The sequence below is a fragment of the Ornithodoros turicata genome, chromosome 8 (genome assembly GCF_037126465.1).
Source record: "Ornithodoros turicata isolate Travis chromosome 8, ASM3712646v1, whole genome shotgun sequence".
NCBI classification, from domain to species: Eukaryota; Metazoa; Arthropoda; class Arachnida; order Ixodida; family Argasidae; genus Ornithodoros; species Ornithodoros turicata.
This window is the reverse complement of record NC_088208.1, coordinates 19,859,140-19,881,099: the sequence shown is the minus strand read 5'-3', so window position 1 is coordinate 19,881,099 and position 21,960 is coordinate 19,859,140. Positions and strand designations below refer to the sequence as shown.

The following is a 21,960-nucleotide window of genomic DNA, read 5'->3' as shown; positions in this document are numbered from 1 at the left end:
ATTTGCAGAAGCTCGGAAGACGGGCAATAAGTCGAACGTGCTCTGTCTTCGAAAGGAAACGCTACTGCAGCTGCCGTTCTAAGTGAGCCCGCTGGACTTAGTGGCCTGAGGTACAACAACAACAACAACTTCATTTTGGCTTTGGAGAGTGGGGAGCTTCATCGCCACAGGCCATACTCTACCCCATTGCTGGTGGGAAAGTGGGGAATAAAATAACGAGCCCCTTCACAATAACGATAGAAGTCCGATGGTGTCCAGAATGTCAGAAGACCTTTGAGCGCAGAGCTTGATCGGGTTGTAGCGTGATATTATTGTACAATAGAGATGTTTGGAAAACTGAACTAAGTTGCAAAATAGATGTTACTGGGTCGCCCTAGAATATGTTGCAGTGCATCATAAGCGTATTTTCGTCACTTAGCATATGGACATTGCGTGCAGTGGTGCAGAAGGACGCTCAGTATGAGGACATTACGCAGTGGCTTTATGGACATTGAACAATCAGCGTTGTTATGATGTATAATATCTTGCGGTGGGGGGCTACATGTGGTGGCGCTAGTGCATGGGAGCGCGGAAGAAGGACGAAGAGAAGCGGCGGCGGCAGTTCCGTGCAGGTGCAGCTCGAGTGAGGGTGCAGACTGGCTTCGCTCGAAAAGAACTGGACGGAACTTCTGGCTCGAACCGCAGACCTTGCAGACACCGGCCCTTGGTGGGCTACAACCTCCACTGCACATCACGCTCTATCCCAGCTGCCGCCTCACTGTCACGTCGGACGAGGGTTCTCCATCAGTCCGGCGACATCCCTGGCAGCCAATACCTCCAAGGGAGTAAAATCACGTTTAAAACCCTCTGTTGTGCCTGTGTCTCGATGTTTCCCACAATGCTCCGCACACCAGGTGTAGGCCAGCTCACCGTGAGGTGAACGGGCTTATTCACCACAATTTCTGGCGTCCATGACATACCTGAGTAGTGATGTCATTACTGTAGTGAATTACTTTTTCTGGTAATTTGTGACGTAATGCATTACTTTTTACATTATGTAATTTGTAATGTAATTTAATTACATTTATGCAATAATTTTAATGACGTTACTTATTACTTTTTACAAAAGCAATCGAGTGTGTGTTCTGTGTTTGCAGTTGGCAGAGAGGACCGGCTGATTAAAAGAATTCCAACGCCCCTGTGAACGATGACGCACTCAGTCGGCACTGGGGGTGGGGGATATGTTTAATAGAAAAAAAAAAACAGAAAAAGAAATGTCAGCCAGGCCATTGCCACCTTGCCATTCCGAAAAAGAAAAAAAGAAAGAAACTGAAGAATCGACACGGGCAACGTCTTGGACTTCAGTTCCCTTGGACGAGCGAGTTGCTGTAGTTAGGGCACCCACAAACAAACGTTCTTCAGGTCAGCGGTTTGTAGCCTTGGAGAATCATTGTTGGCGGACCCCATCCTCCAGACAATCTTCCTGTTGTCGTGATACTTTGTGTCACCTTCGTCTCTACGTTGTGGAACGATACGTCATACGTGGCACACTAGCCTGGCATGTAGAAGAGACAAGTGGAAGAGTACAAGCTAACTGTTGTTACATTATCAGCATACATTTCCCCGAATTAACGGAGAAGGTAAGTTTCGTCAGCTTTTGTGTTTTTGTCCCTTGGGCCTTCCACAAAACCCGGGAACATGTATGCCGATAATGGCAAACTAATGACTGTGTAATGTCATTACTTTTTCGTAGTAATTGTAATGTGATTTCATTCCATTTCATTTGCAGTAATGAGTAACGTAATTTAATTAAATTCTAACTGGAGTAATGTGTAATCTAATCAAATTTTAGAAGTAATTAACCCAGGTATGCCGGAGGACCTTTTATATATCTCTACAGGGTGTTCAAAATTAAGCTTTCACGAGCGCTACGCAAACACAGCGATGACAGGAAACCGGATGATAACGATACGCTATACTTGTGTCAGAAACAGGTGCTGCTAATTATGTAGCACCAGTTTTTTTTTTGTTCCCCTATTTATAAAGTGCTAGTGGAAGCTTAATTTTGAGCACCCCGTATATTTGCTTTTTAAAGTGTGACACTCATTATTCGTGATGTGATATACGCTGGATGAATGAAGATGAGAAACACCATCAATGAGAAGCTGGTGACCAAAGTTGAAAGAAAAAGAACAGAAATGAAAAAGGAAGGAAAAGCACTGACTGGGTGTTGCAAGCTCACTTCTCAAAATAAGTTAATAATTGATTATTCGCGCGGGCTTTGTAGCGTCAGCGCGAAGTCGCAGGCAGAGCACAGGCCGGTACTGCTAAGGTACTGCTCTCCATCACCGTCGCGCATGGTTGCTTTTTGCGTTAAACTTTATCAACATCATTAACGCGTGTTAGTTATTATTAATCCGGGCAAAGTCTTAAACACTGGTGAAACGTCACCCCAGACGAAGGAGCTGATAGGAAACCCGGTGTAAATGCCAGGTGTTCTGACAGAAGGTGCATTTTCTTTGAAAGGAAATTGCTGCACCTATGCCCGCACGTACGCGCGAGGGGCATGACGAAAAGAACGCGACACCCCTTGGACTAGTTCATGAGGAGCAGACGAAAAGAATGAACCTGGTTTCCCCTCGTGTTCTTGTCGTGGGTATTCACCACACTCTTAAAAATGAACTTCACCACATAGCACGCTCCTAGCCAACCATCATCCCGAATGACAACGTTCTCGCCCCTGATTTGCTGAAAACGGGAGGAGGAGCCTATTTTGTGCCATTATGCACGGCACAAAATAGGCTCCTCCTCCCGTTTTCAACAAATCAGGGGCGAGAACGTTGTCATTCGGGATGATGGTTGGCTAGGAGCGTGCTATGTGGTGAAGTTCATTTTTAAGAGTGCAGGGTCTGGTGTTCCAAACGGTCGAAACCGCTGCTTCATATCGCGAGCCTCTAGAGGCTGTTTGCGCTTGGCACGGCTCCCTGCCGCCAGTGGTCTCCGTCGTTTTCATCGTGAGTGCAGGTACAGTGCAAAGAACTTTTATTTTTTTTTATTTTTACTGGGCAGCTTCTGGACAGCGATGCAGCATCCTGGAAAGTTTTTATTGGATGCGCAGAAACTCTAAAAACAAAACTTCACTGCAGAGCACGCTGCTATAGCTAACCACCGTCCCAAATCACTACATTCTTTGCTGTGATGAAAACGGGGGCGTACGCCATTTCATGGCAGTTATGACACACATAATGCCATAGAAAAGGCGTCCGCTCCCGTTTTCACCATATCAGAGGAAAGAACGATTTCACTGGGGTTGACGGTTTGCCAGCAGCGGGCTGTGCAGTGAGGTTCATTTACATGATGCATCTGCGCCGGAAAATCAGGGTAGTATGTAAAAATTTTTTGTCGCGAAATTCCCGCTTCACCGTGTGTGCTGTCGTCACCATTTTGGGTGGCAGTCTAGTGTCATGGTGGTCGCCGTGGTAACAAATAAACGAGTGAGAGGCGCGCAGCTGTGATTGACAGGTCGACCGTCTTCTTCTTTTCTTTTTTTTAACGTCCCCCCCCCCCAAATGGCCGTACTCCCTGTTGAACACACGGCTGTGGGTCTACCAATCTGTCGCCGCCCCCTAAAGAATCAGTGGGAGCTGTCCCCTTGAACGTACCGTGTTGCGCTGATGCCTGTCGTAGGACAAATACCGTGCTTGACTACGCACGAACAATTAGATTATAGCGATCATGTCATAATCGGCAAACCGGAGCCGACCCGCACAATCCGCTAGGGGCGCCACTCATCGACCCGCGAGATCTGCTCGGGGATTGGATGGTGGAAATTTGGATTTTGAACGCGAAGAAGCGGACACACGATTACTGTAGCAGAGACAGTTCTTATGAAAGCGCGTTGAATGATAATGATCAAATTTAGAAGGAAGCATCCCTCGTGGGACATCCACAGCTTGTACAAAAATCCTAACGTAAGCTCAAGTGCAGTGTACTGTATCGATATTGGAGAAGTCACCGGGCCGATGAGTGGCGCCACCGGCAGCCCCCTGATGCGGCGCGGGGAAGGGGTCCGTATGACATGGACGCTATAACCTAGTAGGTCGTCTCGTGGGCGACCCGTACCGGACGCCGCTCCAGAGAAAGAGTTGGAGTGACGTAACGCGATCGGGTGGATGGCCCCAACCTCCTCTTAAAACAGTTACACACAAAATGAATGAATGAACAAATATTTCGACAGCGTTTTGCTAGTCGTACATTTGCTTCGTTGGTTCACAATCCTCCGTGTATTGGTTCACTCTGCGCAACCTTGCGGCTCCGTAGACCGTGATCGCCGCTACACTTTTACAATGCGCGACACTCTTGAAGGTGGTCAAAAGCTGCGAGTTGATGAGCACCTGAAAAAAGACGAAGGACAAAGGCAAGTTACGAGCGTGCTCGACAGTGTAACAACTCTTGAACGAAACGAGGGCTGTTCCGTACCAAAGACTTACGTAATGCTTAGAAGGACACTAAATACTGTAGCTCGCGCAGCATTTTCCAGTCACAAAGCTTCCAATATGCAAACACGCAACCCTGATGCAATTCTGCAGTTTGTGTCTGCGCAGTTGGGGAAACCACGTGATGAAGTGTCTGTCCAATCGCACGGCAGCAATAACGGGGCGTACATAGACCGACTACAGCCACCAAATTAGATGCAGAGAATAGCGACACCGAGCTCGAAGGACGAGTAGAAAGGCAATCTTGTTTCCGCACATGCTAGCGTCATGGTGCCATCGTCAAGCGAGCGCGTTCTAAAATGCTGCTTTCCGTTGGAATCAGCATCGTGAGGTAATTAATTGGGACAACGCCTCCGGGGGTAGTGCGGCCATAAGGTAGTCCACTTAAAGGAGCACTGAAGCGACAAAAATTTATCGCGGGAATAAGGATGCCGTTACCTTGACACCCACACGAAAGGGGCAACATTCATCTGTTGCACCCCTCGTGAGTCATTAGGGAAAGAAACTACTAAGCTTAGAAAAAGTTACGCTTTCCCTCTCACTGTCCTTAAAGGGGCAATAAACAGGTATGCAAGGTGCACTTTTTTTGTAATGCAGTGTGATTCCTTTCCTACAGTGACGTTTAGCAAAAATTTTTGTCGCGAAAAAGTAAATAATGGCTCCAAACCAACCGAATATTCACTGCACTCTTTCGCGCTCATGCCCCGCCCTGCGATGCCCTGGCGACAATAGCCACACGTCATTTTGACGTCGCGCACCATCAACCATTCAAAATGCGGGGCGCCTATACAGTGATTTTGTTTTAATATCGGGTAGTGAGGTCAATTCTAAACATATTTACACTTGTCAAACCCAAGGTAGCCAGATCAAAAGGTACCAAAAGCCCACAATATTCCATTTCATGTGCGCACTATGTTTTCAGCGCTGTATTGCTCCGCGAGGTCACAGCGGTGTTCTCACAACCGGTTCTCCCCGCACGCTGCTGTTCGTGTCAACGAGGCCCGTCATTGGCTAGGAGTCCGAAATCTCCCCCACCTCCAGTTACTGGAATGCAGCTTTGCTACACGTGCGAGACGTGTGACGTAGGTGCTCTCGGAGTAGGAAGGAGAGACTCACGCGGATTATGCTCTTTGAATTGCATTGTTTCGTGGTAAAGGCGCTCGCTAGAAGTAAATGAATTTCATAATTGGATATCGTGAGCCACGTTCTTTCATAGAGCATAATAACTGGAGAATATTCCTGGAGCTGTTTAGTGCCCCTTTAATGTGAACAACAATGCGCAACGCCCTCTCATTGGCGTTCTCATCAAACGACTTGTCCAATTATGACGTTGGAGAGGACCAGTCCGAGGGGTTTCCGCATTGTCGCGCTCCTGGAGACAGAGAAGGATACCGTAAATCGTGGATTCTCCCGCTCACACATGACGAACGACGCAACCTTTTGTATTGGTTTGAAGGTAACGGAATCTTCCATTCCGCGAGGAAAACCCGTTGCGCTTTAGTGCTCTTGAGCTAAGATCATATGGCCTATAGTTATCTGTCTCTAGCTATAGGGTCTGTTCATAGCTAGCTGGAACACTATTTTTCTTCCCTCTGCGGCTTTCCCCCGAATCGCCGTAAAGTGGAGCTGCGGCGCTGACCGTAGAACGTAGGTAGTTCATGACGTCACCCGCGGGGGAGATCCACAGTCCGACAGTCGCTATTGGATCTCTGAATGCGATATGGGGGCCTTGAGTGTCTTGAGCCTGATCTGATTCACTGTTCATTTGACATTCCTATGTTCCTGTACATGTGTGAATATTACCTGCGCCATTGTAAAGTTTGTAACTGCTACCTCCCCACAACTCCTCTGCGCGCACGCGCTGCGGCGCCGATGACGTTCTCGGCGCCGAACACTGTTGTCTTTCTATCCAATGGATTCAGTGCATTTACACGATGTAGGTCGACGAGGGTGAGAACCCGTCGTGAGGAGAGCCCTGAGGTCTAGCCGGAGCCACTCAAAGATTAGAATGGATACTCTGAGTGCACATGTGAGTGTGTTTTGATGCACGACAAGGATGCTTCGTCGGGGAGCCTCCTGGATGCGACTCGATTGTGAAAAAGGTTCATTGTCAGCGTGACAGGTCATTGGCAGCGTGACAGAAGCAGAAACCTAACTTCGCGGTCATGACGGTGGATTCTCCATTTTGAAAGCACTTTGGAGTGGTGACGTCACTCCAAACGTCACTGACGTCAGTGGACAAACACACACTTGCAAGCTCTGGAACGGCCTAGCTTACCTTGTAGCTATATCCGCTCGCGTTGATCTGGAAAACGAAATGTTCTCCTTTGCCGACGAGGAGGGGATACCTTTCCTCGGCTCCCCAGGCACCACTGTTAAGTACGTTTACAACAGTTACTCCTTCGTGGAAGCGTGGATTGATGTGTATCGCTACGTCGCCGGTACATGTCTCCAAGTTGACAGAGAAACTAAATAAAAAAAAAGGCAATGAGAAGAGCATCAGGACGGACATGAAGTCCCTAAACAGTTAAGCTTGGCTTTGCATTGAAGGGCTACAATATTGTGCAAAAATCTCCCCTCGTAGAATGGAACATGTCGTTTCCTTTACAGCAACACAAAAGAAACGGATTCATCGGTTCCTATCGGTCGATATATGGGCACTACAATTTACGGGTTCCCTCTCCATCTCAAGACGTGTGAAAGTGCGGAGACGCCTCGGATTGGTCGCCTCAAACGATCCTCAAAAGATGATTGGGCAAATCGCTCGAGGAAATCAATGAGAGCCCGCTCCGCGTTGTTGAGGTTCCTGATGAGGATAGGAAGAGGGGAAGACTAAATTGCGGTTTCTTTCGCTCATGCATCAGGAACGACCAAACGAATGAATCCCGTTCCCTTTGTATTCGTGTTAAGGTAACGGCATTTTTTTATTCCTCGAAGGGAAATGTTTCACGCCTCGACTCCAGTGAGTGGAGGTAATAAGCTCTCCTTTATCCAAGGAGCCATTCGGCTCATACCCTCCAGTAGTTCCTCAAGAGATTTTAATACACTCCAGCCGAAGCCTGCGAGCGACTGGACGGCTGCCACAACACCCACGAAACAACTCGACTCAAGCAAAGGCTCCAGCTGTATATTGTCATCAAGTTGGAGAATTCCCTCGAGTCATCTTCAACGTGCATTTTCAACATGTTTAGTTACAGGGTTAAATTTTTTCAGGTAGCATAACTTATAGTAGTATAACTTTTAGTGAGTGGGCTTCATCGACAATAATGGCGTTAAATGCATTGATTGAGAAGTTACCCGTCAAAAAGAACTCGTTACAAGTTAAGTTACCGTGTGCAAATAAAGGTAACTAAGTTAACAACGAAGTTCTTCAGCGTGAAATCTAACTCGCAGTTACTGAGTTACTTTAAAAAAAAGAACGAGTTACTTCCAAGTTACTTCGGACACAAAATAGCATTACACAGATGCAGCGCGCTTGGGCAGTTGGGCAGTTGGGCCTGTCACACGGGCATTTTCGATCCTGCTCGACCGAACCTGCTTGAACCCAATGCAGATCGGATGGTGCTACACCGCCGCTTCCAAGCAGGATCGAACTTTGATCCTGCTTGACTCAAGACAGTTCCCATAACAGGATTGAGAATTTCAAGACTGCTCGACGGCCGCCATTTGCATCCTCGACCCCGGTGAACTGTCATAACTTAAGACGGACATGCGCGCGAAGCTACAAATGATGCTTACATCGGTATACGATAAATTACCACTAATATCGCTGTTATATAGGAAACGCGAAATTAATGAGTTCCGTTTATTTATTTGCACAGGTCAACCATTCAATGTGCATTGAAAGTGGCCGTGTAGCAGCGTCAAAACTCGAGCGTGCTCGGGAAGTTCAATGCAGATCGGATTCGAGAAGGATCGAAATGCCCGTGTGACAGGGGTAGACCTTGAGTTGCCTGCGGAGGAGTGCAACACGCTTAGATCATTTTCGTTTATGTCCAACAATAGACCTTTCCCTGTTTGTAAACAAATGACGTTATAGTGTTCGACAGCCCCACAAATTTGGTAGAACTGAACTACTGCTCGAAGCTAGAGGTGAACAAGGTCGCGCCCGTAAGCCTCGGTTCTGCTTTTCTTTCAATGGGAGGCAGCGAACAAGTGCCCGTTCGTGGAACCCAGCCCTCTCCTTCCGATTTGTTTCGGTTTCAGTCTACCAATGTCATGATGACGTTTCTCTGGTAGTGGTCTATTCGAACGGTTTGCATCTTACTCCCTGTGGGCGCACAATGGTTCAGCTTCATTTCAATGGGAGCGGTTCTTACTTCCTGAATATAATACTGTCATTGATTGAATATCACCTTTCATGGCAAAAAATGCCATGAAGGAACCGGAGAGAAAGCAAGAAAATATGTGGACGTGAGTGAAAAGCGAGTGAAAAGTAACTTAGAACTTAAGTTACTTTTACAAAGTTATCGGAAAAAGGAACGAGTTCCTCTGAAAGTTACTTCGGCGCAGAAGTACCGAGTTAAGTTACAAGTTACCGAAAAAAGGAACTTAGTTAAAGTAACGAGTTACCTCGAGCTCTGGTTAAATGTCACATTAGAAGATGATGTGTGGAACGAACTTCGTATATAATGACCCGAACGCGATAGGCCTCTACCCGGGAAACGTCATCATTACTTTGGTAGACAGACTGAAACCTAAACAAACGGGAAGGAGAGGGCTGGGTTCCACTAGAGTCACTAGATAAGGGGACAGAGCATCGCATTCCTTTTCCGCGCCCTAGCCGCCGTTCTGTGTCAGCGATTGGGCCGATCGTGTCACGTGGTTTTTCCTTCCAAGAACTCAATGATGAGTCATCTCCACGCAGAACCGGTTTCCTGGGTTACGAGCTGGCTCTACGGCTTGTTGTCCTCCGCCGGGGAAGGGAGACTTGGCATACCACTGCTAGGCGGCCCAGCCGCGCCTGACTCAAGATTGCGGGGTCGCTCGCCGGTGTGGCTCAGTGTCGCCACTCTGCTGCATGTTTAGTAACTCTAGGTTCCACGAATGGGCACTTGTTCGCTGCCTCCTACTCAAAGAAAAGTAGGACCGAAGATCGCGTCCCTTTCAGGGACCACCGTAATCCCCTCAAGACCGTGGCTTTCGGGCGCGACCAGTGTTCGCCCCCTAGCCCCCAGCGTAGATCAACTCTACCATATTGGCGGTGCTGTGGAACACTATGACGTCATTTGTTTACAGACAGGGAGAGGTCTATTAGACGATAATGCCATTTTTTCGTGCCCGTGTGGTTCGGGTATTATCCGCTCATCTGAGCGATGGGAAACTTATACAGACTCTGCTTATCTATAAGAAGAACATGTATATTTTCCAGATACCTGTCTCCACCAGTAGAATGTCCCTTAGCCACTACCACAGGTTCGTCGATGAGCGGTTCCAATAGTTTAGTCTAGGTGAGAATAAGTGCATGTGGAAACGAAATAGGATAAAATTAGTCCTCTGATGACATCAACGATTGTCAGTATCATCACTAGGGCTCATGTGAAATGCGTATCTTTAGGATGCGCCCAAGCGGACATCTTACGCACACGCATTCAAAAGCACAATGGCACGAGGCGTACCGACGCACCGTACGTATTTCACCCAAGCGGACGCGAAGCAAGCAATTGGTGCTCTCATGGGACGTCTGTGCAGTGAACACTGGCGCAGAAGTGTCCCTTCTACGTCGTTCCTGCGCAGGGTGGACCCAGATCTCCGTTTTTATATGCCATCAGCGCTTCCTCGACCCATCACGTCGCTCATCTACAGGCTCCGCCTCAACGTGCCATACAGTGGACGACTTTTGTTTAAGCTCGGCATGGTCCCGTCCCCCAACTGCAGTCTGTGTGATGTAGTTGAGGACGTGGATCATATACTCCAAGACTGCCCGAGGTACAGTGCACACCGATGTACCCTTGTGTCGTCCCTGTCTCGCCTGGATAATCGGCCATACTCCACCGAAAAGGTTCTTGGGTGCTGGCCAGCAAATCAGCTCATACCTGCCATGCGCGCCCTTGTGCAATTTCTCGTCTCGACGGACCTGTTTGACACATTGTGACACTCTTTGTTTTTAGTGCCTTGAGACTTCGCTTTTGGTGACAAGCTCGGTGATGATGTTCTCATTTATTCTTTCAAAGCGTTTCAAAGCGTCGAGGTTAGTGTAGTTTCCCTTTCTTTTATTAATAACGCGTCCTGGAGTAGCCAGTCCCGAGTGGCTCGAGACTACCATCTCCATTTTTTTCTTTTAAAATCAATCAATCAATCAGCACAATGGCATAGATCTACAATTTTGGAGTATGGCTGAAAGGTGCAGTAGGACGCGGACAGGCTGATGCATGACAATACGTAAGCACTTTACCCAGTATACACACAGCGACAACACAGAAAACTTGTGTTGTCTACTCGTCTCGTGTACCATCCTTTTGTAGTAACGTTGTGTGTGTCGTAGGTAGGTGCCAGCGACTTTATGCACAAAAATGTTCCAAAAATATGAATGCAAACGGTAAAACCTCCGAAGTCCGCCCTACCTCGGAAAGCTCTCCATGTCGGAAAACATTTCATTTCACCTATAGAGCATCCCATTCCTATTATCTCGTCCCACTCTAAGCTTGTAAAAAGAGGCATAGTTAGTCTATGTCTGAAGAATGCGTTGAGTAAGTCGTGACACTACCAAATAGATCCCAAGTTCCTCTCCGTATTATTTTTAGTCCGTCCAACTCCAACACCAGATCCCAAGTTTTGGATCCCAAGAGAAAATGTTGTACCCCAGTATAGTATCTTGATATCTGGTATATAGTATCTTGGTAGCTGAGGGCATGTGTAATAAAATGTGCAGTAAGAAGCCCCCTGATAGCATTAACGAACGACCACGAACAAGGAAGGCAATGATCCCTTGTATTCATGATATATCCCATAGGATGAAGCAGCTATGTGAGAGGTGGGATGTTAATGTGATCTTTTCGGCTCCAGAGAAGTTGAGACAATTGTCCGGGATGAAGTTAGTCGATGATGCTGGTATCGGTGCGTGTACTATTAAGCATAGAAGCCCACCAGTACAGTGTACATCAGATGTAGTGTGTAAGATACCGGTGTCGTGCGGGAAGTATCACGTTGGTCAGACGGAGCGCTGCCTGAATGAAAGACTAAAAGAGCATTCTTATAATGTTGACAACAAAAGGGAAGGATCTGGTTCGCACTCCACTCCACTCCAAGTCATGTGGGTGTGTACCGCGGTTTTCAGACACGATCTGCGTGTCAAAGTCTTCTTGTCGATTGACACGGGAGATAGTCGAGGCAAACGTCATTGATAAGTTGACGATGGCCACTTGAATGCGGCTAACAACGGCAAGCTACTTCGATCCCCCCCCCCCACCCAATTGATAAGTTGGGAGATAAATGCGTGGCGACACCGCCCAAGCAGCACAACGTACTGGAAGTCGAGTGCTTTAGGGGTGGACGGTATGTGTCTTATCAATGTTCTGTAGTTTCGTGAATCTGTTCAAGGCCTTTCACCTACCCGTCCACCCCTGCTGCACTCGACTTTCAGTGCATTTTGCTGCTTGGGCGTCGATCAACCTATCTGGAAAGGTATTTCTCTGGCAGAACCAAATGTGACGGAAGGTTTTTGTGGGTTGTGTGTGGCCTAATGTGTATATGTACTGTCAGGGACACTTCTAACTTTCTACTCGTTTCCGTGGTCTCGCTCCGATAAGCGCCACGCTAGCGGGCAAGGTCGCAAATAAAAAGTGGACTCGTCCGGGGGTGGCCGGGTGCCGACGAGGTATCGCATTTCCGCACGAAGGTGTTGGGAAGAACGTGTAAAAACAATAAAGAAAAACGTAACAAAAGGAAAGCAGACGGATATCTTGTCGGCACCCGGCCACCCCTGGACGAGTCCACTTTTTATTTGCGACCTTGGCCGCTAGCGTGGCGCTTATCGGAGCGCGGCCACGGAAACGAGTAGAAAGTTAGAAGTGTCCCTGACAGTACTTCTTTGCAAAGTGTCGAAAGAAGCGCTAGTTTGTTCTCTTCTGTGTCCGTGTTTTTTCGCGCTACTCTACTACGGGTACCGTAAGTCTATATTGCAACTATTCTTTAGTGTGAGCACTTGTCTGCGGTTCGTCTAGAGCCTTTGTTCTGTAGGGGACACGGTTGTCTAAAATCTCCAGCCCGTGGCGGAGCGATCCCCTACTGGCGCTGTCGCGCACGAAGGAACTATACCAATAGCTTCCCCGAGGGGAGGCCGCGCTGAACTGCTCTCCCTAGCAGACGACGCTGAGAATGCGATGGTACTCTTTCCCGACAGGCGGCGTTTGCTTGGCCTTACCTCGGAGACTGTAATGGTATAGTTCCTTCGTGCGGCGACGTCGCCGATAGGGGAGTGCACGGCAACGGGCTCGAGATTTTAGACAACCGTGCCCCCAACAGTACTTGCACAGCAACAGGGCAATTGAAAGTGGGCTGACACTTCAGAGGGAAGTTCTTGAGCTTAATTCCCGGTGGGTTTAAACTCTCAAGCAATCAGCACGTTGCTCGCAAAGCCCCAAAGTAATGCCATTGAGTGGAATACGCAACGGAATTGAATCTACCAAAATCGGCAGTATTTATCAGTGAACAGTGGGTAAAGAGGTACTGTCAGGGACACTTCTAACTTTCTACTCGTTTCCGTGGCCTCGCTCCGATAAGCGCTACGCTAGCGGCCAAGGTCGGAAACAAAAAGTGGACTCGTCCTGGGGTGGCCGGGTGTCGACAAGGTATCGCATTGCCGCACGAAGGCGTTTAAAGGACCAAGTAAAAAGCGATAAAGAAAAACGTAACAAGGGAAAGCAGGCGCGATAACAAAGCGCGATCTTCTTGCTCCTTACAAAACAGCGTACGGCACGTTACAACAGATTAAGATAGTGATATAATTCCCTCTCACACAGTGTGCTTTACTTTTATGACGATTTTCTATACTGTTTCTACACGTTCTTTGCAACACCTTCGTGCGGCAATGCGATACTTCGTCGGCACCCGGCCACCCCCGGACGAGTCCACTTTTTGTTTGCGACCTTGCCCGCTAGCGTAGCGCTTATCGGAGCGAGACCACTGAAACGAGTAGAAAGTTAGAAGTGTCCCTGACAGTACTTGGTATCACTAGAGCCACTAAATAAGCTTCGCTTCAGTGTATCGACACTGAGGTCCAAGGGAGAGCAGGAGCGCCATTTTGTTTCCGCACCACACCGGTATCATCCCCATTTGAGGATCAAAGACGACTGACATAATGCTCCCTGTGGGATAGAGAAGCGTGCATGATTGTTGTGCGATAATCCATATATTGTCAACTAGAACGCCCCCGGGGATATCAAAGTGAGCTCAAGGCCCTCAACTGCCGCTCGCGAACGAAAGCAACATTTCATATTTAACGTGCATATTTTGGAGTATATTTGCGCACATTTAAACCCGTTTCCTGCCGTATATTTGCATGCATGTTTAGATGCGTCTTGTACAGTATGCTGACGTACATATTTTGGCATATTTTGTGAATATATTTACACGCGTTTCATTCCTCATATTTTTGTGCACATTTAAATGCGTTTTGCGCCGTATATATAGGCACAAAGCGCATCACAAAACGCATGGGCGAGTTGTCCATATTGACGGGATCCATACTAACGGGGCACGACTGTATTCATACCTACTGTCAGGGTCACTTCTAACTTTCTACTCGTTTCCGTGGTCTCGCTCCGATAAGCGCCACACTAGCGGGCAAGGTCGCAAACAAAAAGCGGACGCCTCCGGAGGTGGCCGGGTGCCGACGAGGTATCGCATTGCCGCACGAAGGTCTTTGAAGGTCTTTGAAGGTACCAGCTCCCGTGGCATAGTGGTTAAGATGGTCGCTTTCCACGCCGAGACTGGGAGGCGACACGGGTTCGAATCCTATCACCGGCTGTGCTGTCTGAGGGTTTCCCCTGGGTTTTCCCAAGACTTCCCTGACGAATGTCGGCACAGCTCCCGCTGAAGTCGGCCCACGACGCATACTAATACCCCTGTCACACGGGCATTTCGATCCTTCTCGAATCCGATCTGCATCGAACTTCCCGAGCACGCTCGAGTTTTGACGCTGCTACACGGCCACTTTCAATGTGCATTGAATGGTTGACTTGTGCAAATGAATAAACGGGACTCATTAATTTCGCGTTTCCTATATAACAGCGATATTAGTGGTAATTTATCGTATACCGATGTAAGCATCATTTGTAGCTTCGCGCGCACGTCCGTCTTAAGTTATGACAGTTCACCGGGGTCGAGGATGCAAATGGCGGCCGTCGAGCCGTCTTGAAATTCTCAATCCTGTTATGGGAACTGTCTTGAGTCAAGCAGGATCAAAGTTCGATCCTGCTTGGAAGAGGCCGTGTAGCACCATCCGATCTGCATTGGGTTCAAGCAGGTTCGGTCGAGCAGGATCGAAAATGCCCGTGTGACAGGGGTATAACCTCCCTGTCCCCCACTCCTTCATGCTGTCCTCTCTCCATCTGTCCACATCTGTACACCGCTCATAGCCACAGTTGCTTCGCAGCGCTAACACGAAAAAAAATATATATAAAAAAGTCTTTGAAGGAACGTGTAAAAAGAAAAAAAATGTAACAAAAGGAAAGCAGACGATGTAAGAGGGAATTACATCACTATCTTAATCTGTTGTCACGTGCCGTGCCCTGTTTTGTAAGGAGCAAGAAGATCGCGGTTTGTTATCTCGTCTGCTTTCTCTTGTTACGTTTTTTCTTTATTGTTTTTTAACCGGTCCTTCCAACGCCTTCGTGCGGCACTGCGATAGCTTGTCGGCACCCGGCCACCCCATGACGAGTCCACTTTTTGGTTGCGAGCTTGGCCGCTGGCGTGACGCTTATCGGAGCGAGGCCACGGAAACGAGTAGAAAGTTAGAAGTGTCCCTGACAGTACATATTTTGGAATATCTTTATACATATTTAGACGCGTTTCGTGCTCCATATTTGCATGCATATTTTGGATTTTTTGTGTGCATAAATGTCTTATATAATAATATAATATAATATATAATATAATAATATAAATGTCAACCAAGTATTTTAGAGTGAAAAAGTGGCAGAAAATTGTAGATATCAATTGCTTCGCTCACTGACGCACTTCAGCGCTTCCATGACTATTCATGACTAGAACGCATCACGAGACTACTATTAATGAGTAGTGATGGCATCATGTCGGCTTTGCTTTGCATTGTCATAGCTATTACTTACATCGACCAGAGGATCGCTGATACATCCTTGAGGGATACTATTCCGAGCCTGCAATATAAATAATTTTGTTCACATTAAGTTACCTCCTCCAAGCACCATCAATGTCGTTTTGGTCAAGCTCATCAACAATACGTTTTTAAAGCGTGTACAGCAACTATGAAGGAAAGTATGGGAAGTGAGTAAGTAGAAGCACCGGACAAGGACACACATGCAGCTCGGGATTGACAAAATTGGGCAAGGAAACGTGGGGAAGAAAAGGGGGACAAATGAAGCCTGTAATGTCTAAACAAAAATAATAAGGGGAATAAAGGTCACGTGATGGGGTGGCGAGAAAGTGCAGGGTCCCAGATAAAATGTGATGTGTAAACGGTAACCGTTTGTTTTGTATCTTTTTTTGTCTGAATCTTTTTTTCTATCGAATCACTGGCTCGAATGTTTGGCAGAACAGAAACTGCGACCTGCTCACAGTAGCGGCTATAAAATTAAAGTGTAAATAACTGGTCGCGTATCGAACTCGATATTAATTAAGTACGGTGATTGTGCTCGCCGTAAAAATGCACATCTGTGAGAGTGCTTGTTTACGTTTGGCTTGGGACGGAGGTTAAATTCGTGGTAAATGCTTTCTGAGACTCAACAACTTTAATCGGGGGGATTTTGAGACCAAAGAAGCACTCTATATAGCGTACACTGGTCAAATACGTTCATCTTTTGGCTTTATGTGGACGCGAATATGTTAGCAACGCAGGGGTGCCACAAACCCACCATTGCTGTAGCTATATATAACGAAAATTTATTACATTAACCTGATGATATGTACAGTGCAAGCAGTGCAGCAGCTGTAGCTGCCCTCAAGCGAGTGCCTTTGGCAAAACTGCCATCTTGTCCTGGTCGCGCGTCGCAGAACACGTCATTTTGAGGTCATGTGACTTTGTTTATATGTCGTTTTGCTGCTTACCGACATACAGGGTGGTCCACTAACCATGATAGAAATTCGTAGTAAAACGTAGGCCCCGGAGAGACATGCGGTCAAGGGATTTTTTTCTGCCAATAACTTTTGCCACATATTGGTAACATTTTGATTTCATTTCAATTGACAGAAAGTTTTCTTTGATTTCTTTGATTAGATTGATTGAAAATTTCTTGAATTGAACTCCGAAATTTCCCAAGGCAACCTAACGTTTTCTTTGCGGAAATGGGTTCCCCGTGGTCATTTTATCAGTATAGCACATAATCCCACTCGTAATGCAATGGCAATTGCCGAAATAAATTCGCCGAAAATCCGTGGAAATGAGCCCTTGGCTACGCCTCTTTTTTGACGGCTCGTAGTTTTAGCGCAAAGCTGCGAAGAAAGAAGGTTACATTGACACGCCACACGAGGGGGGAAAGGGTTACAGCTTTACCCAGGCAACAAACACACGAGGTGAGTGCGGGAATCAGAGCTACCTTATCAAAAATGAGGTCACCCGACGGCTTGTACCCTTTCCCCCCTCGTGTGGCCTGTCAATGTACCCTCCTTTCTTCGCATCTTTGCGCTCAAACTACGAGCCGTCAAAAAAGAGGCGGAGCTAAGGGCTCATTTCCGCGGATTTTCGGCGAATTTATTTCGGCAATTGCCATTGCATTACGAGGGGATTATGTGCTATACTGAGTGAAATGAGTAAATCTGTGTAAATCTGAGTGAGCGCGTATGCAGCTATGCGGAGACGCTCCTCATATTAATACTATTCGGACGCAACCAGGGTTGGCTGTGGAATCGAACCTCTGCACGTCTCCTTCGCTCCACGGTTTCGAGACAGGTCGCCCTTGAAGTTGTCCCAGGACGTGTGTTAATTTCCCCTTCCCGTGCTCCTTCCTGTCGTTCTCCCGTTTCTCCCTTTTGTATAGTTCGACAGACACAGAAAGAAATGGGAACATGTGTTGCCCGGATGCGACTGGCTGTACCCTTTATGTGCTGTATGCGGTTGATAGCTGCCCTTGCTTCCTCGTGCTGATAAGTCACAAAAAAAAAAGAAAAGAAAAAGGGAGAAAGGGTCCTACGCTTACCCAAAAAGATGTCATCTTCGAGGTTCACCTTCTTTATTGATCACCTGAAAAAGATAGGACGGATGTTACTGCCTTATCAGACAACTGCTTTCAAAGGCACTCTATCACAGGTACAAGAATGGGTCTGCGCGGCCTGTCATCGTTTTTTTATTTCTCAGTCAATCGATCAATCTGTGTTTTTGATTTTGGACAAAATCCGCGCGTGTTTTTCGGTGTCGAATGCCACGGCGTCTCCGCTCCGTTTACCACCGATCAGTCGACGAAGGTTGTTATTGTGAAACAGATAAAGGCGACTGTTTTAAAGAGTAATCTAGAATTATTGTTCAGTTTATCTTGTAGAAACGGCCTTCACGCGAGAAACGGCCTTCTGGAAGCTTGCACTTGTGCCGTGAGGGCTACAATAGTCACGGCACATCAACAAAGCGAAGGCTATACTCGTAGAAGGCAAACGGCAAAAGTAAGGGCTAGTCAAACGTGAACTGCAGTAGAATACTTAAGATATGTATATCGAATACTTTCGCGAGTAACTTGCGCCTGTCGTTGCTTCATTCTCACCATAATTCATCCTCTCATATTAACCACTGTGAAATGGGGTAGTGTCCTGTGGCTACCACGGGGAAACATCCCATGTCATCATCACTTCTTCATTTATTGTTGTTGTTGTTGTTGCGCCTTAGAGATACTTTCAAACGTCAGCATTTGATAATGTGTGTGTTGACGTTTTTTTCTTTCTTTTCGACCGGGTGTTTTCACATGAAGTCAAACGAACGTGTTTGGCCGCCATGGTGTTGGTCACTTTTTCGGCGCAACAACAACAACAACAACTAAATCATGACTATGGTCTGGGGTGATTCACCGCTTGAGAGCAGTACCCTACCCCATTACACGAGGAGCATGAGATGTGAAATATGAAAATGAAGTTATGTGCAAGTCCAACTCGAACTCCCGTCGTCTGGTTGCGCAACGCTATACGTCGCACAAAAGGAAGAAGCACATGAAAGAAGCGCCAATGGTCCTTGAGATGCAGGGGTGGACCCTACAGCGTCTGGAGCAAGCCGGTAGCCAGGAGGAACTCCAAGAACATCAGAAGTCCTCGACGGTGTTGGACATGGCTCTGACATGGGCCAAGAACTGCAGCCAGGTTGAACGTCTGTCGGCTAGCACCACTCAGCTGAGCACAGAGTTGCCGCCTCTCCGTTTCGTAGAGCTTACATTCTATTAGGACGTGCTCAATGTTCGCTTCAACGCCACATTTGGAGCATAGGCAGCTGTCACAGTATCCGATTCGGCACTTTTTCGGCGCAGCTGCCAAGATCATCTAGCATTTGCTGGAAAACAAAGCCTTGAATGGTGTTTTGAAAGCTGGTGGTGTCCGTACCCTTCTTTTATCCCGAATTCGCTTTTTTCATTGTCGTTCTAAAGGCCCGTTCCGGCATACAGCGCTTTGCACCACAGCGCTGCACCACAGCACTGCAAAACAGCGCTGTATTTCCACTGTGGGGTTCGCACTTGCAGCGCTTGTCCCAACGCTGTACTTGGTGATCTCACGTGATCGTACTGTCACGTGAACGCGGCGCCGCGTTCTCATTGGTTCAGGGAGCCTATCGCTGGGAGACAGCGATGGGAAAGTTCACCGTTTTGTCCCAACTTGTACAAGAGTTCGCAGCGCATCAACTTTTCCGCACAGCAGTGCGTTCCACGCAGCAAGGAGACCAGTCAGAGCGGCGAGCCAGACGCATGCGCCGTTTGTACTTGGTAGGCAGCAGTGGTGGCCAACGGAGCAACGTTTTGTGGTTCTGTGTATATGGTGCTGCCAGGGGCACTGCAGTGTAATAAATGCAGCGAAGTAGAGGCAACAGGACGAGGCTAGGTTATTAAAAGGGGAGCGCAGCGTGAAAACGTGCGTTCTTGTCTCCTTCAATTTCTGCTGAAAGAGTAACGGCGCCGAAGAATACCTGCCACAAGAAATATTGCGAAAGCATCACTGAGCGTCACCGTATCTTCCATATCGAGGCACCACAGCACTCAAACAAAACACCTGTAACATACGATGTTCGTCTGTGCTGTATGGGCATGCACTGAACCCATGTTGGCACGCTTCATCGACCACATCTGTCAACAACAGTCAACCGTCATTCAACCGTCAACAACCGTCATTCAACCGTCAACAGTCAAGTCATGTCAACGCATTGCGCGGCTTTAAGCACTGAGGATGCGTGCCATGGGAACGGATACCTGCGCTCGCTCTGGGATAGAAAGTGTGTGTATGACTGTTGTCGCGGTAATTCATGTATTTTCTGCCAGAGCGTCCCGAGGATGTCAAGCAGGGTGTCGAACCGAAACGTTTTTCGTTCCGGTTACATCATAAACGATCCGGTACCGGTTCTGCTCCGGAGCAAAAAAATAACGGTTCATACCGGTTTTTAACCGGTTCCGCTTCTGCTGGGAATACTCATCCCCACAAAAAAAAAAAAAAATCAATGTTGCAAAATGTAAACCCGTTTATTCAGCATACATGGTATTTAATATTAATAGACAGCTGTGAAATTGGTAGCTCCTGGTTCCTGTAGGTTACTGTCTGTTCAAATGGGCTTTCTCATTTCTTGAAGCGCATGCTACAAACTGACTTGTTTGTCGTGATGTCATACATAAAGTACTTTCTTGCTGGGTTTGAGCGATTGCGTTCCATCCGAATGTCTGTTGCTACTGTCTAGCCAGCAAGCACCACCGCACGAGTACGACGCAAATCGAGGAACACCTTCACTCACAAACGCGCTCGACGGCTCCGTTTTATTTTCTTGGTGCCCTGTTCACAAAAGAGTTGCCACTTTGCACGGGCTTGCCCTCGCGTATACGTAAATGTATTCAACTTAGCTGCTCTCAAACAAGGGACGCGTTGCGCGACATTACCGATAAAGAAGCTGTTATGCAGCCCCCTTGTTGTTTAGTTGAGGAGAGTTTGGGGGGATCAAATTAAAACGAACACTACGGCACATTGCTAGAGAGTCGCATGTACCTCGAAGTCTGTGTGCGTGCGCGAACGATAAACCATTACAAAGGGAGCCTAAGGGTCATACTATACCGACATACATTCCATGACTTCAGAGCACACCACGTCTCATTCGCCTGTCCGTAGTCCAAACCGGCGAAGTTTTTTCTTGGACCGAAAACCGTTAAATTATTTTTCGGTTTCCCTCCTGAGCGAAAAAAATGTATACGGTTTCGATTCCGTTCCGGTTCGCACCAAAATAGCGGTTTTTTTCGGTTTTCGGTTCCGGTTTTCGGTTCGCTCCGACACCCTGATGTCAAGTCACAACCTTGCTCCGCTTCGGAGTATCGACCCTGAGGCCCAAGAGAGAGACGTAACACAATTGCGTAGAGTATAATAGCTGTCTAGCGAAGTAAGCATCCGAATCATTATCTCTATTACTGAACTAAAAGCCGCGGTATAGGTACCGACGAAAAGAGCAACGCAACAAGAATACGTACCTTCACTGGCTGCACGGACTGGACCCGACGACACCGGCGTGCGACGTGCGCTCTGTAGACGAATGCTTCTGGATATCAGTGACTGCTCTCTATGCGTCGCTTTCAACTTCCTGGCAAGCAGCCGTTAGGGATGTTGCAATCTCACGTAGAAGTTCTGCCAATAGAGCTCTTGCGTCACTAGGGTACGCGTAACCCCCTCCCTACCGCAATAATGTGTCCTTGACCATACGAGGCGATTCACGACAAAGAAAAGTAACATACTGTATGCACAGAAAAAAATCGCATGCTCGCCGAGGGCTTCTTATGTTGTTTCTGGCGCCATCTCGCTAGATAAAAATAGCAGCGGTACTGGTGCAGCACGTCAACCCCTCCAGTGACGCGACTGTGCTGAAGTCTTGTAGCGTCGGCGTTTTTCAACGTAAAAATAAGCTTTGTTCAGCTCATTAATTCTGCAGAAAAAGGACATAGAATGTATCGCGTGCCCTGGGCCCTGCGCCTGTTGGGAAAAGGTCATCAGCGTAAACGAAAATTGAATTAAGAGGCGTAGATACTTGTCACCGTATGCCGTGCTGCGCACTTATCGTGCTGAGTTGTGCGTGGCTGTGATAACATTATCAACTCCCATAATGAGAAAAGAATACCACTGAAATGACGGCTTCGTCCCA

The 21,960-nt window shown here is 47.5% G+C and overlaps 1 protein-coding gene across 3 annotated transcripts; it reads right to left on the bottom strand.

Moving 5' to 3' along the window:
* Nucleotides 1-464: 464 nt before the first annotated feature.
* LOC135366625 (galectin-9-like) lies at nucleotides 465-21,486 on the bottom strand. 3 transcript variants are annotated; one of them, XM_064599413.1, is made up of 7 exons: nucleotides 21,296-21,479; nucleotides 17,807-17,850; nucleotides 15,764-15,811; nucleotides 9,851-9,921; nucleotides 6,754-6,943; nucleotides 4,234-4,373; nucleotides 465-814 (listed from the first exon to the last, which is right to left on the bottom strand). In XM_064599413.1, exons 2-7 carry the CDS (start codon nucleotides 17,819-17,821, stop codon nucleotides 784-786), a joined length of 495 nt encoding a protein of 164 aa, XP_064455483.1. In that variant the 5' UTR covers nucleotides 17,822-17,850; nucleotides 21,296-21,479; the 3' UTR covers nucleotides 465-783. The 3 variants fall into 3 exon arrangements, with proteins under 3 accessions (XP_064455483.1, XP_064455482.1, XP_064455484.1); XM_064599412.1 differs by lacking the exon at nucleotides 465-814 and adding an exon at nucleotides 1,207-1,495 and having other exon boundaries at nucleotides 21,296-21,486; XM_064599414.1 differs by lacking the exon at nucleotides 465-814 and adding an exon at nucleotides 1,501-1,534 and having other exon boundaries at nucleotides 21,296-21,480.
* Between the last annotated feature and the right edge of the window lie 474 nt (nucleotides 21,487-21,960).